Raw genomic sequence first — 12,742 nt, forward strand, 5'->3', positions numbered from 1 at the left:
GCCGCTGGGGCCGGGGGCATGGCCGCTAGAAACCAGGGCACCGAGCTAGGTAAGGGGCAGGGGCCGAGCGGGGAGGAGGAGGCAGGATCTTGTGCACAGGGTTGCAAAACCTGCGTTGCATACCTGTTCTCTCCAGGATCAGAGGAGCAGGCCTATTATTTTGGGTGCGGGGGAACCCAGGCAGGATAATGGTGCTGCTGCAGTCTTCCTATTTGGGGGCTTCCTGGTGGCACCTGGTTGGCCACTGTGTGAACAGACTGTTGGACTTGTTGGACCTTGGTCTGATCCAGCAGGGCTTTTCTTATGTTCTTACACGGATAGTTAAATGGTGGAACTCCCTGCCCCAGGATGTGTTGATGGCTGCTAACTTGGAAGGCTTTGCGAGGGGAGTGGACATGTTCATGGAGGGGAAGGCTACTAGTAAAAATGGATACTAATCATGATGCATACCTATTCTCTCCAGGATCAGAGGAGCATGCCTATTATATTAGGTGCTGTAAAGGAACACAGGCAGGATGGTGCTGCTGCAGTGGTCTTGTTTGGGGGCTTCCTAGAGGCCCCTGGTTGGCCACTGTGTGAGCAGACTGCTGGACTTGATGGACCTTGGTCTGATCCAGCAGGGCCTTCCTTATGTTCTGATGATGCATATCTTATTCTCTCCAGGATCAGAGGAGCATGCCTATTGTATTAGGTGCTGTGGAACACAGGCAGGGTGGTGCTGCTGCAGTTGTCTTGTTTGGGGGCTTCCTAGGGGTACCTGGTTGGCCACTGTGTGAACAGACTGCTGGACTCAATGGACCTTGGTCTGATCCAGCAGGGCCTTCCTTATGTTCTTACACGGATAGTGAAATGGTGGAACTCCCTGCCCCAGGATGTGTTGATGGCTGCTAACTTGGAAGGCTTTGCGAGGGGAGTGGACATGTTCATGGAGGAGAAGGCTACTAGTAAAAATGAATACTAATCATGATGCATACCTATTCTCTCCAGGATCAGAGGAGCATGCCTATTATATTAGGTGCTGTAAAGGAACACAGGCAGGATGGTGCTGCTGCAGTCGTCTTGCTTGTGGGCTTCCTTAGAAGCACCTGGTTGGCCACTGTGTGAACGGACTGCTGACTCGATGGACCTTGGTCTGATCCAGCAGGGCCTTTCTTAAGTTCTTATGTTGCGGGTCCCTCTTCGCCACCAGCGGGAGGCTTCTGAGACGGAGCCTAGTACCTGGAGGTTGGCAACCCTATGCATCCTCGCCGTAGCCCCCGGGTGTATTTGCTGAAACCTTTATGCCTCATTATAGGGCATATTCTGCAGGAAGAAAGGTTTGGGATTGCAGTTGGCAGCGCGGGTTTAGGCCTTTCAGCCCCACCCGGGTCAATCGAACTAACAGCAATCTAAACCCGTTATTTTCAAGAGGCTTGGGGGGTTACCGCATTATGTATTCCCAGCGATGTATTAAGAGTTTTAAAATGTTATATAAAAAAAGGGTGTTTGGATGCCACGGTTAAAAAATGGATGTTTGGATGCCACGCTTTAAAAGGGTGTTTGGATGCCACGGCTAAAAAATGGTTGGAAGATGTCTTCACAGCTAAAGGGGCCAAACAAAGTGCGAACAGTATTTTTTATAACAGTTTCAAGTTCTTAATACATCGGTGGGAATACATAGAAAGCGCGAACAGTATTTTTTTATAACATTTTCAAACTTAATACATCGCTGGGAATACAAAGTGCGGTAACACTGGTGGATTGGGGTAAAACTGCATAGGATTGCGCTGTTCCTGCCCTCCTTTGGGTTGTAACTTTCTAGTTTGGGTAGTGTCGAGGGGCTAGGACTACTCGTATTATTTATTTACTTCGCTTATACCCCGACTTTCTCCCCTGTTGGGACTAGGGTTACCAACCTCCAGGAACTAGCTGGAGATCTGCTATTACAACTGATCGCCAGCCGATAGAGATCAGTTCCCCTGGAAAAAATGGCTGCTTTGGCAACTGGACTCTATGGCATTGAAGTCCCTCCCCAAACCTTGCCCTCCTCAGGCTTCGCCCCCAAAACCTCCCACAGGTGGCAAAGAAGGACCTCTCAACCCTAGTTGGAACCCAAGGTGGCTTACATGGTTCTCCCAACTTCCCTTTCATCCTCCCAACAATCCTGTGAGGTAGGTTAGTCTGAAACGTGTGCGACTGGCCCAAGATCGCCCAGGAAGCTTCGATGGAGGAGTGGGGATTCGAACCTGCTGTTTCCCAGAACTTAGTCTAACCACCACACCACTAGTTGTGTAGAAGAGGGGGCTAGTTAGTGGAGCTGTCCTACAAAGGGGAGAAATTGCAGTGAAATTCTCTCCGTTATACATGTGCTAAAGATACGGGCCATTTATTCATGGAAGGTTTTGCAATGGATTTGCCACTCTTTAGATGCACTTTTTCCCCATCCCTATTCTCAAAACTCAACAATAAGCCGCCATGCAGAGTTTTGAGAATTCAGATGGGGGAAAATATGCATCTATAGAGTGGCAAATCCAATGCAAAACCTTCCATGAATAAATGGCCACAATTGGTTTGTTTTCCTTTAGTCCCTCTACAGATCAAGGACGCTGGCAGTGCCCTCTTGTTTTGACAGGGTGTAAAGTACACATAAGAGTGGGAGGAAATCCATTTCAGTGACTGAGTGGGTGAGTCAGGACAGGCAGGACAGGGGAAAACGTTGTTGCCTGTCTCACTTACAGGAGTGGCTGTGTGCATGAAAAGATATAAAATTCCCATGGCCATTGGGGGGAAATAGGAATTTTGGGGAGAAAACTGAAATACACACAACAGTTACCTTCCTATCAAACCTAATTTTGCTGCTTTAAGAACATAAAATGCATAATTTATAACTAACGTAGCATATAAAATAGTGCTAATTGGCAGATTTATGGAATTTAGAAGTATAAAACCTTAGTTTTCTCCAAGCAAAATAGCAGGTAAGAAGAAGAGTTGGTTTTTATATGCCGACTTTCTCTCCCACTAAGGAAGATACAAACCAGTGTACAATCACCTTCCCTTCTCCTCCCCACAACAGACATCCTGTGAGGTAGGTGGGGCTGAGAGAGTGTGATTAGCCCAAGGTCACTCGGTTCACCAGATTAGCATTCACCACTCATGTGGAGGAGTGGGGAATCAAACCTGGTTCTCCAGATCAGACTCCACCGCTCCAAACCACCGCTCTTAACCACTACACCACGCTGGTTACACTTGAGAGCGAGTTGCAAACTGTTGCATGCTGTGTGTGTGTAAGTGCAGTCGCAGCTGACTTATGGCGACCCTGTAAGGATTTCAGTGTGGTTTAGGGGTTAAAGTGATGGACTAGTTTCTGGGAAACCCAGGTTCGAATCCCCACTCTGCCATGGAAACTTGCTTAGGTGACCTTCGGGCGGTCACATATTCTTAGCTTCGACCCTGGCAAGTATGCAAGTAAGGCGAACCACCTCTGAAGGTCTTTTGCCTCGAAAACCCTACGGGGTCACCATAAGTCAGCTGTGACTTAATCCCCCCCCCAAAAAAAATTTTTTTCAAGGCAAGAGACGTTCAGAGGGGATTTGCCAATCCCTGCCTCTGCATTGCGACCCTGGATAAGCTGCCTTCACACATGAAATTTAATTTTTGTCATCTGAAAGGTAGGAAACAATAAAAGCTGAAATTAAGAAACAAATTTTGTAATAAAGAAAATGAAGCGTATGCTGATGGAAGCAGTGTCAGGCAATCACAATAGATACAACTACCAGCCTATATGGATATAAAGTTAAACCTTGTAATACTGAAAATGCTGAATAATTTTATCAGACGAATTATAGTGTACTAATTGTTGCCAAAAAGACTCACGTTTAAACATTAAACATAACCTCAAAAATAAGTTGCATTTGTTGACGGTAATACCAGTGTCTTAAAAAAAGGTAAAGGTCCCCTGTGCAAGCACCGGATCATTCCTGACCCATGGGGCGACGTCACATCCCGACGTTTACTAGGCAGACTTAGTTTATGGGGTGGTTTGCCAGTGCCTACCCTAGTCATCTACACTTTACCCCCAGCAAGCTGGGTACTCATTTTACCCACCTCGGAAGGATGGAAGGCTGAGTCCACCTTGAGCCGGCTACCTGACACCAACTTCCGTCGGGATCGAACTCAGGTCGTGAGCAGAGCTTTTGACTGCAGTACTGCGGCTTTACCACTCTGCGCCACGGGGCTCCTTACCATTGTCTTACAAAAGGATTTTCTTGCAAATATATTTTGACTCTGTGAAACCTTGTAAAAGCATTTCACACATTCCGAAAAGAGAACAAAAATCATAGGAGGTTCCCCCCCAGTACTGCCCCCAGATTTCCCCTATTTCTCCATTTTTAAAGGAAAAAGTTAAAAGCCCATTTCACCCCCACGTCTCCCGCCTACCCAGTCCCAGCCTTCACATATTTACACACACGTCTGTATTTGTGGCGAAATCCAGGTGGGTAGCCCTGATTGCAAAACCAGCAATGAAGCTTGTGGAACCTGAAGGACTAACGCATTTGTTTTATCATAAGGTTTTGGGAGGCAGAGCCTGCTGTGCCAGGTGGGCCAGGCGACCCTGTGATGGACAGGAGAAGATGCCACCCTCTTTTTTCCCTGGTCAGTGTGGGCCACCTGGATTCAAACAGGCGAAATAGCATGCTAAAGTGAAAAGAACAAAAAACAGCAGCAACCTGGGGGAAGTTTAGCTGTTAGCAACCACCGGACAAACAAGAGAGCTGAGGTTTTTTAGAGGGAGAAGGGATAGGAGGTATCTGCTAGGACTGCCAACCTCCAGGTGAGGCCTGCCACTCTCCCGCTTTTACAAGTGATCTCCAGACTGCAGAGATCAGTTCCCCTGGAGAAAATGCCTGCTTTGGAGGGTGGACTCCATGGCATCACATCCCTGCTGAGCCCCCCCCCTCCCTAAACCCCGCCCTCTTCAGGCTCCACCCCCCAGAAATATCCAGGTATTTCCCAACGCAAAGCTGGCAACTCTTAAGTATCCTGGACTGGTCATGGAGCTTCCCATGGGTTGTAGTATATGATTTTTAGCAGGCAGGGTTTGGGTGCTGTTCCACAATAGAAACGGTGGATTGTTAAAGGTGTTAAGCGATTGACTTTGAGTTAGACACCCTGAAAGAACCATTACTTCAGCCATTAAACATAGGATCATAAGAGTTGGAAGGGACCACCAGGGTCATCTAGTCCAACCCCCTGCACAATGCAGGAAATTAACAACTACCTCCCCCCCACATCCCCAGTGACCTCAACTCTCCCCCCACCATGCACTCCCGACAGATGGCCATCCAGCCTCTGCTTAAAGACCTCCAAAGACGGGGACTCCACCCCCCTCCGAGGCAGAGCATTCCACCATCGAACAGTCCTCACCATCAGGAAGTTCTCCCTAATGTTTAGGTGGAATCGCTTTTCTATTAGTTTAAATCCATTACTCCTAGTCTCTGGAGCAACGGAGAACAAGCTAGTTCCCTCATCAGTTCCCTCGTATAACACACCTTCTAGCAGTGGTAACTGTCAGTTTAGAGTGGGAAGGCATTACAGGTCACGCTTACAAAGTGTACATGTTATATGAGACTCCCATGTTATCCTCAACACAGATGTCCCACTACACCACTGGTTCCCAACCGGGGGTCCGTGGATCCCCAGGGGTCCGCGAGAACGAAATTAAGGTCCGCGAAACAAAGTTATACACCCATAATAAATATTTTCAATTAAAAGTTCTCTATTATAAAAATATATATTCAGATATTATTCTAAGTTTAATGTTTAACTAACAGTTATGATTAAAGTTTATTTTCAAATTCTCGGAATTTTTATTTTGAACCTTGGGGTCCCTGCACCGAACAAAAAAGCCCTAGTGGTCCCTGGTCAAAGAAAGGTTGGGAACCACTGCACTACACGCACTGTAGGATTCAGAGAAAAGTGGTCAATTTGTAGCTGATAGGCTCTGTGGTACAGGATTAAGGAGTCCTGGGTATGGCTAAAAAATTAAACTAATCACAGAAATCCACTTTGCTTCCCGCACCTAAAATCACCAGTGGGCCTAGTATATTAATAGGGCTGTCAGCCTCCATGTGGGGTATTAGAGATCGCCCGGAATTACAACTCCTCTCCAGACTAGATAAACCACTTATTTATTTAAAACATTTATTCCACTTCTGCTGGAGAAAATGGCTGCTATGAAAGGTGGACTGGGTGGCATTATACCCTACCGAGGTCCCTCCCTAAACCCCACTCTCCCATGCTCCACCCTCAAATCTCCAGGTATTTCCAAACCCAAAACTGTAAAAAATTTAAAAAATAACGCCATGGGAGGCTGTGGGGTTACAACTCTCCAGGCTGAGGGACTGATTATTGGCAAAGTGGCATAAAATAGGATAACAAGAGGCAGGGTTTGGGTGCCTTCTGCCTGGACAAGCGTGAAATACCTTGAGTCAAAGGGGGTGGGGGGAAAGAAGGGAGCTATATTTTTACCAAGTGAAGCCAAATGTGAAGATCCCAATCTTGAGTCACCCCAAGAGTGGGTCAGGTTGGTGGGTGAGCATCTCAGGAGGGAGTGAATTCCACAGGGTGGACCTCTGAGGAGACCCCCTGCCCCTGGAGGACTTTTGCGATCCAGTCTTGCTCTGATTTGGGGGCCATCCTCTGTTTTTGGTCATTCCGTTTTCTTCCACTCTTCCACCACTCAGGCTGACATAACAATAATATGGTATCATGAAAATCCATTAATAGACTTCAGTATATTGTAAACATAACTTTTATATGCACCAGGAAACAAAAAAAAAATATCTAAATTTATTGTGATATTCACTTTATTGCGGTGGTCTGGAACCGGATCCGCAAAATATCAGAGGTATGCATGTATAGTATTTCATCTCCAGGAAGTCTCGGTGAACATTCGCAGGGTTTTCAGGGTAATACATTTCAGCAGAGTACAAATGTAAAGGAGCCCCGTGCCGCAGAGTGGTAAGCTGCAGTACTGCGGTCCAAGCTCTGCTCACGACCTAAGTTCGGTCCCGACGGAAGTCGATTTCAGCCGGCGCAGGGTTGACTCAGCCTTCCATCCTTCCGAGGTTGGTAAAGTGAGTACCCAGCTTGCTGGGGGTAAAGGGAAGATGACTAGGGAAGGCACTGGCAAACCACCCCGTAAACACAGTCTGCCTAGGAAACATCAGGATGTGATGCCCCGTGGGTCAAGAATGACCCGGTGCTTGCACAGGGGACCTTTACCTTTTTTTACCTTACAAATGTCCATGACAAAAAGGGGTAATGTTTTGTCTAATCATTGTCTAATCATTTTGTCTAATCATTGCTATTGTTTTTATTTATTTATTTATTCATTCATTCATCGAAGATGGATTACATTATTTCATCATTACAACAAAAAAGAAGGAAAATAGTAATACTCAGCTTACCCATTACCTCCATTTTGTAACCCTCCATCTCCCATCACCCCCCTTCACCCATGAACGACTCCCGTTGATTAATCTCTTAGATTAATCTCTTAGATTTATACTTTAACTTAACTTACCCTGTATTTATTTATTTATTTTGCTTACAACCCCTTCATCTAATCATTGCTGTTGCGAATGGTTGCTGCTTTTGTGAATGGTTATGGTACTTTTCTTGATTATATTTTAATTTTACATAATAATGTTACAATCTCTTCTTGCTGTTCAAAGTCCTTTGACTCTGCTACTTACAACATTTTTCCACGTAGTGCGAACACACACACACACACATGTATACACATTTTGTATGCGTGGCTATAAACTGAAGTTCTGCCTCAAGTATCTGATAAAGTGAGCTATAACACAGTGGAATAAAACAATTATTAGTCTTTAAACTGCCAGAAGACAAACCAGAGTATCATATCCTCAGGGACAATGGGTGAAGGGCTCTGGAGTTACAGAAAATGGGCTATTTCCCATGAAACTTCTTTGAACAGTTTTGGTAGTTTTTTGACATGTCGTCAGAAGAAGGGGAAAAAAAATCAAGATTAAAGGAAGTTGGCTAATTAGCTGTAGTTTAACTGCTTTAATTACTTTTGCCCCTGAAGCCGCATTCATATTCAGAAGATGAGCAGATGACATATTAAAAAAATGTAAATGCTCGCACTCAAAAGTTTAATGAACCTAAACGTAGATTTCCTTACCCAGACACTTGAGGCAGCTTCACACATGCTGTCTAATCTAACAGCATGTGCTGACCTGCGTCCTCAGGGAAGGTGGCGTTCCTGACCTGCAGAATTTCACACTTTTTACATGGTTTTCACTTAGATAGACATTATGTGAATGTAGGAAGACTGTTGCATGTGAAGCTGGACACAGAGATTGGGAGATTGGTGCGGGGGGATCGAGTTCGGGTTTCTGAATATCCACTAGGCCAATGCTTATCGGCAACCGGACAAGGTCACGTATGTAAACAGAAGTTATTTCCCCTCCTCTTGGGTTACTGATACAGGTAGGGTATCCCTTATCCGGGCATCCCATATCCAGACTGATCCAAAACCCGGACCCTTCGAGCCGGCATGCAGGCAGATCCGTGCTGCCTGCTTTCAATGTTTCCTCTCGCCTAAAAATAATAAAATACAGTGTACACTGCATCGTAGGTGGAGACCGAAAGCCTGCCCTTGTTAGTTAGTTTGTTGTTTGTTGCTCTTGTTGAACAGTTGATGCAGGTATTCTGGTGAGATAGTTACACTTTTGCTTTCTGATGGCTCAACGTACACAAAATTATTAAAAATATTGTTTAAAATTACATTCAGGCTATGTGTATATAAAACCTAAATTAATTTTGTTCCCATCCCCAAGATATCTCATTATGTATAGGCAAAAATTCCAAAATATTCCAATATACGGAAAGATCCGAAATACGGACCACTTCTGGTTCCAAGTCATCCAGATAAGGGATACTCAACCTGTATGCTGTCAGCAACTTACAATGAAAAGTGTGGGCACATAAATGAGTACACATTTTAGCCACCGGAGGATTTTTTAATTGGCAGTAGTCTCCACCCCCTATCTATGCACATTCATTGAAAGACTATAAATGATTTGTGATTCTCACCTGCTATCTTGTATTTTATTTATTTATTTATTTATTTAATTCATTCGATGTATACCTTTCTCTCTTCCCTGCCAAGGCTGGGCTCAGAGCAACTAATGCACTTGTACTTTGTAAGTTCCATGGAGATTTTTGACATAATACCATATAGGAAAATCATGTCAGTCTTTGTTCCACTTCCTGTACCTGTTTTTACAAGCACATTTTTTCCTAACATGTTTTTGTTGCATCAAAAATATATACAGTATGCAAAGCAGTGACTTTCCACGATTTTTCTTATAGTACATTCTTTTTCCTACAACTGTGTAGAACAAATGTAGACATGTAAAATGTCTGAAAATTTTGAAGCCACAGAAAAAAATGGTCTTTTCCCCAGAAAAAAATAGAATTTTTGGGTATCCGCAATACTTACTTTTCTAGCAAACCTAACCTTCGTTTACTGAATGAACAACATAAAATGCGTTATCTATAATATAGTTAGCATATGAAATTTACATATTTGTGGATTTAAAAGTATTAATTTCTTTGTTTTCTATAAGAAAAGGTGGAAGCATACCCAATACTCAAGAAAGAGTTGTATACTGCTGTACCCTATGCTACCATAGCTCATGTATTTTTTTCTTCTGTCGGAGTTATAAGAAAGAATCAAAGTTGAAGATAGAAAACAAATCCTGTAGTAAACAAAACAAAGTGTGTTATTTGGATGGAAAGTCTCTCACAGAGTTACAATATGTAGGATTACCAGTAGGTTTGACTATTAAACTAAACTTTATAAGCATTGAAAACACTGAACTCTTTTAAAGTGTCCCCCCACCCTGTATTTTTTGGGGGTTTTTTTTCCCCTGGGCCTTCACATCTCTAGGAAAATGTCTTTGTGACGCTGCTTTTACGCATGCTGAATAATGTACTTTAAATCCACTTTTAATGCACTTTAGCGATCTTTGTAAGTGGATCTTGCTGTTTCACACAATTTACGCACAGGAGGTTTTGCCTTGGATTTGCCGCTCTCTAGATGCTCATTTCCCCCATCCAAATTCTCAAAACTCAACAATAAGCCCCCATGCAGAGTTTTGAGAATTGGGATGGGGAAAATGTGCATTTAGAGAGTGGCAAATCCAAGGCAAAAACCTCCCATGCATAAATGGCCCCTGTAAAACCCAGCTGCAAAGTGGATTGAAAGTGCATTATCTGGCATGTGTGAAAGTGCCCAAAGTCTGAATGATAAAACTTGATTCTGAGTTGAGATGTGAAAGCCTGGGGGGGCGGGGGGGGGGGAATAGAAAAACTTTTTTGTTTCCAGGTTGTTGTTTTTTCTGATGAAAAGGCTGGAGACTGACAAAACCCTGGGAAAACACCTATAAATTATGTTCTCTTTTTGGAATGAGTAAAGTGCTATTAAGACAAAGTTTTAGTTGCTCACAGTGCATTTTGCCTACCTCTCAAATGGCAAAAAGTAAGATACATATAGGAAGCGTAGAGTGCAGCAATTTTCCTCTCTCTTTGGTATAGTGTTTACTCCCGATGATGCTTGTTGAAAACTCAGGCATTTCTGCTTTTAAATTTCAGTTTTATACCCTAGCTACGTTCTAAACGATGTATTTTATGTAGTTAAAGCAGTAAAATGACTTTAGGCTTGAAAAAAAAGTATATACTGCACATATTTCTATCTCTTTCTCCCCCCCAAGTTTCTTCCCCCCACACCTGCCTAGCTCTTTTTTCCTCCCATGGCTCCAGAATTTCCAGAAATCTGACATCTGTCATCCTGAGCATGTTGAACTGGTGCTTAAATCTTTAGAACAGGGGAAACCAAGATCAGTATTTGGGATTCCCTTTGCAACTGGTGGTTGCTGCAGCATTACCTTTGATATTTCTTTTACCAAAGTAGTTACCCCGCGGGGCTATAACACTGGTTCCCAACCGGGGGTCCATGGACCCCCAGGGGTCCGCGAGAACTAAATTAAGGTCCACGAAACAAAGTTATAAACCCATAATAAATTAATATTTTCAACTAAAAGTTCTCTATTATTAAAAAAAACATATTCAGATATTATTCTAAGTTTAATGTTTAACTAACAGTTATGATTAAAGTTTATTTTCAAATTCTCTGAATTTTTATTTTGAACCTTGGGGTCCCTGCACCGAACCAAAAAGTCCTAGTGGTCCCTGGTCAAAAAAAGGTTGGGAACCACTGGGCTATAAGAAGAAGAGTTAGTTCTCCTCTGAGGCTCGGGCATCTTGTAGCTGTGGGTTGTTGTCACGCCATATCCGGGAGGCAGGACCAAATCTAAATACCAAATCTCCCTAAATGTAAAGGGAGTCTCTCAGATTCGTCCCCCTGTCGTTCACCGTTTCCCAACATGGGATCTTAACACCGTGCTCAAGGCCCTAACAAAGGAACCCTTCGAGCCCCTTCGAACAGTTCCTCTGAAACTGCTGAGAATGAAGGTTTTATTCCTGGTGGCCATCACGTCGGCACGACGCATTTCGGAGTTGCGAGCTCTTTCCATTCGTCAGGGACTCTGCACGTTCCTCAAGGACAAGGTGGTCTTAAGACCAGACCCCCCCTTCGTTCCGAAAGTTAACTCGCCTTTTCATCGGGCTCAGGGCATTTCACTTCCTTCATTCTGCCCGAAACCTTCTTGCCCAACGGAGCGAGCATGGCACTCTTTGGATCTGCGTAGGGCCTTGCGGATTTTCATCAGTAGAACAGCGGATTTGAGAAAAACGGACTACCTATTTATTAACATTTCTAACCCTAACAGAGGGCTTAGAATGTCGGCGGCATCCATTAGTTATGGCATAAAGAACACCATAGCAGAGGCCTACAAAGCCCCCAGGGTGCCTGTCCCACAGGGTATCACGGCCCATTCGCTCCGCAGCGCCTCGACAACTGCGGCTTTTGACAAGCAATCCCCGGTTGAAGAGATTTGCCGGGCGGCCGCGTGGTCCAACATCTCAACCTTTGTCGAGCATTACAAGATCAGTACGTGGTCGTCTGCGCAAGCAGCATTCGGTCGCAGAGTGCTGCAGCATGTAGTGGGAGAGAGCATGTAACCCACCCTGATGGGAGCTCTTTTAGGTCCCACAGCTACAAGATGCCCGAGCCTCAGAGGAGAACGGAGCCTTGACTACTTACCGTGAGGGCTCCTTCTCTTCTGAGGCGAAGGGCATCTTGCCCACCCGGGCGAAGTTTTCTACATGTTATGGGCCACTCGTTCAGGAAAACAGTCAGTTTTAGACCTTAGTTATGGTCTTAATACCTGTCAGTTAAATAATAGGAAAGTTCCTTCCTGTTTTGTTGATTGATGTTACACTTTGTCCTGTTATACCTGGTTTATTCCTGTCTAAGAGCTAGGCAAGCCTGTGACTGAGTTCCAGGGGCTGCTGTCCCGCTAGGGGCGACAGGATATTTAGATTTGGTCCTGCCTCCCAGATATGGCGTGACAACAACCCACAGCTTCTCAGAAGAGAAGGAGCCCTCACGGTAAGTAGTCAAGGCTCCGTTTTTACATGCCGACTTTCTCTGCCACTTAAGGGGGACTCAAACCGGCTTACAATCACCTTCCCTTCCCCTCCCCACAACAGGCACCCTGCGAGGTGGGTGGGGCTGAGAGAGTGTGACTGGCCCAAGGTCACCCAGCTG

At 44.7% G+C, this 12,742-nt stretch overlaps 1 protein-coding gene across 1 annotated transcript in view; it reads left to right on the top strand.

The window, feature by feature from the left end:
• The window catches only part of DERA (deoxyribose-phosphate aldolase), a 56,019-nt gene continuing 43,277 nt past the window's right edge, over nucleotides 1-12,742 (top strand). The window contains exon 1 of the mRNA XM_056846975.1: nucleotides 1-49. Coding sequence (XP_056702953.1) covers nucleotides 19-49 — 31 coding nt within the window. The 5' untranslated portion in view covers nucleotides 1-18. The remainder of the gene's footprint in view (nucleotides 50-12,742) is intronic.

This window comes from Euleptes europaea, chromosome 3, assembly GCF_029931775.1.
Source record: "Euleptes europaea isolate rEulEur1 chromosome 3, rEulEur1.hap1, whole genome shotgun sequence".
In the NCBI taxonomy this organism is placed as follows: Eukaryota; Metazoa; Chordata; class Lepidosauria; order Squamata; family Sphaerodactylidae; genus Euleptes; species Euleptes europaea.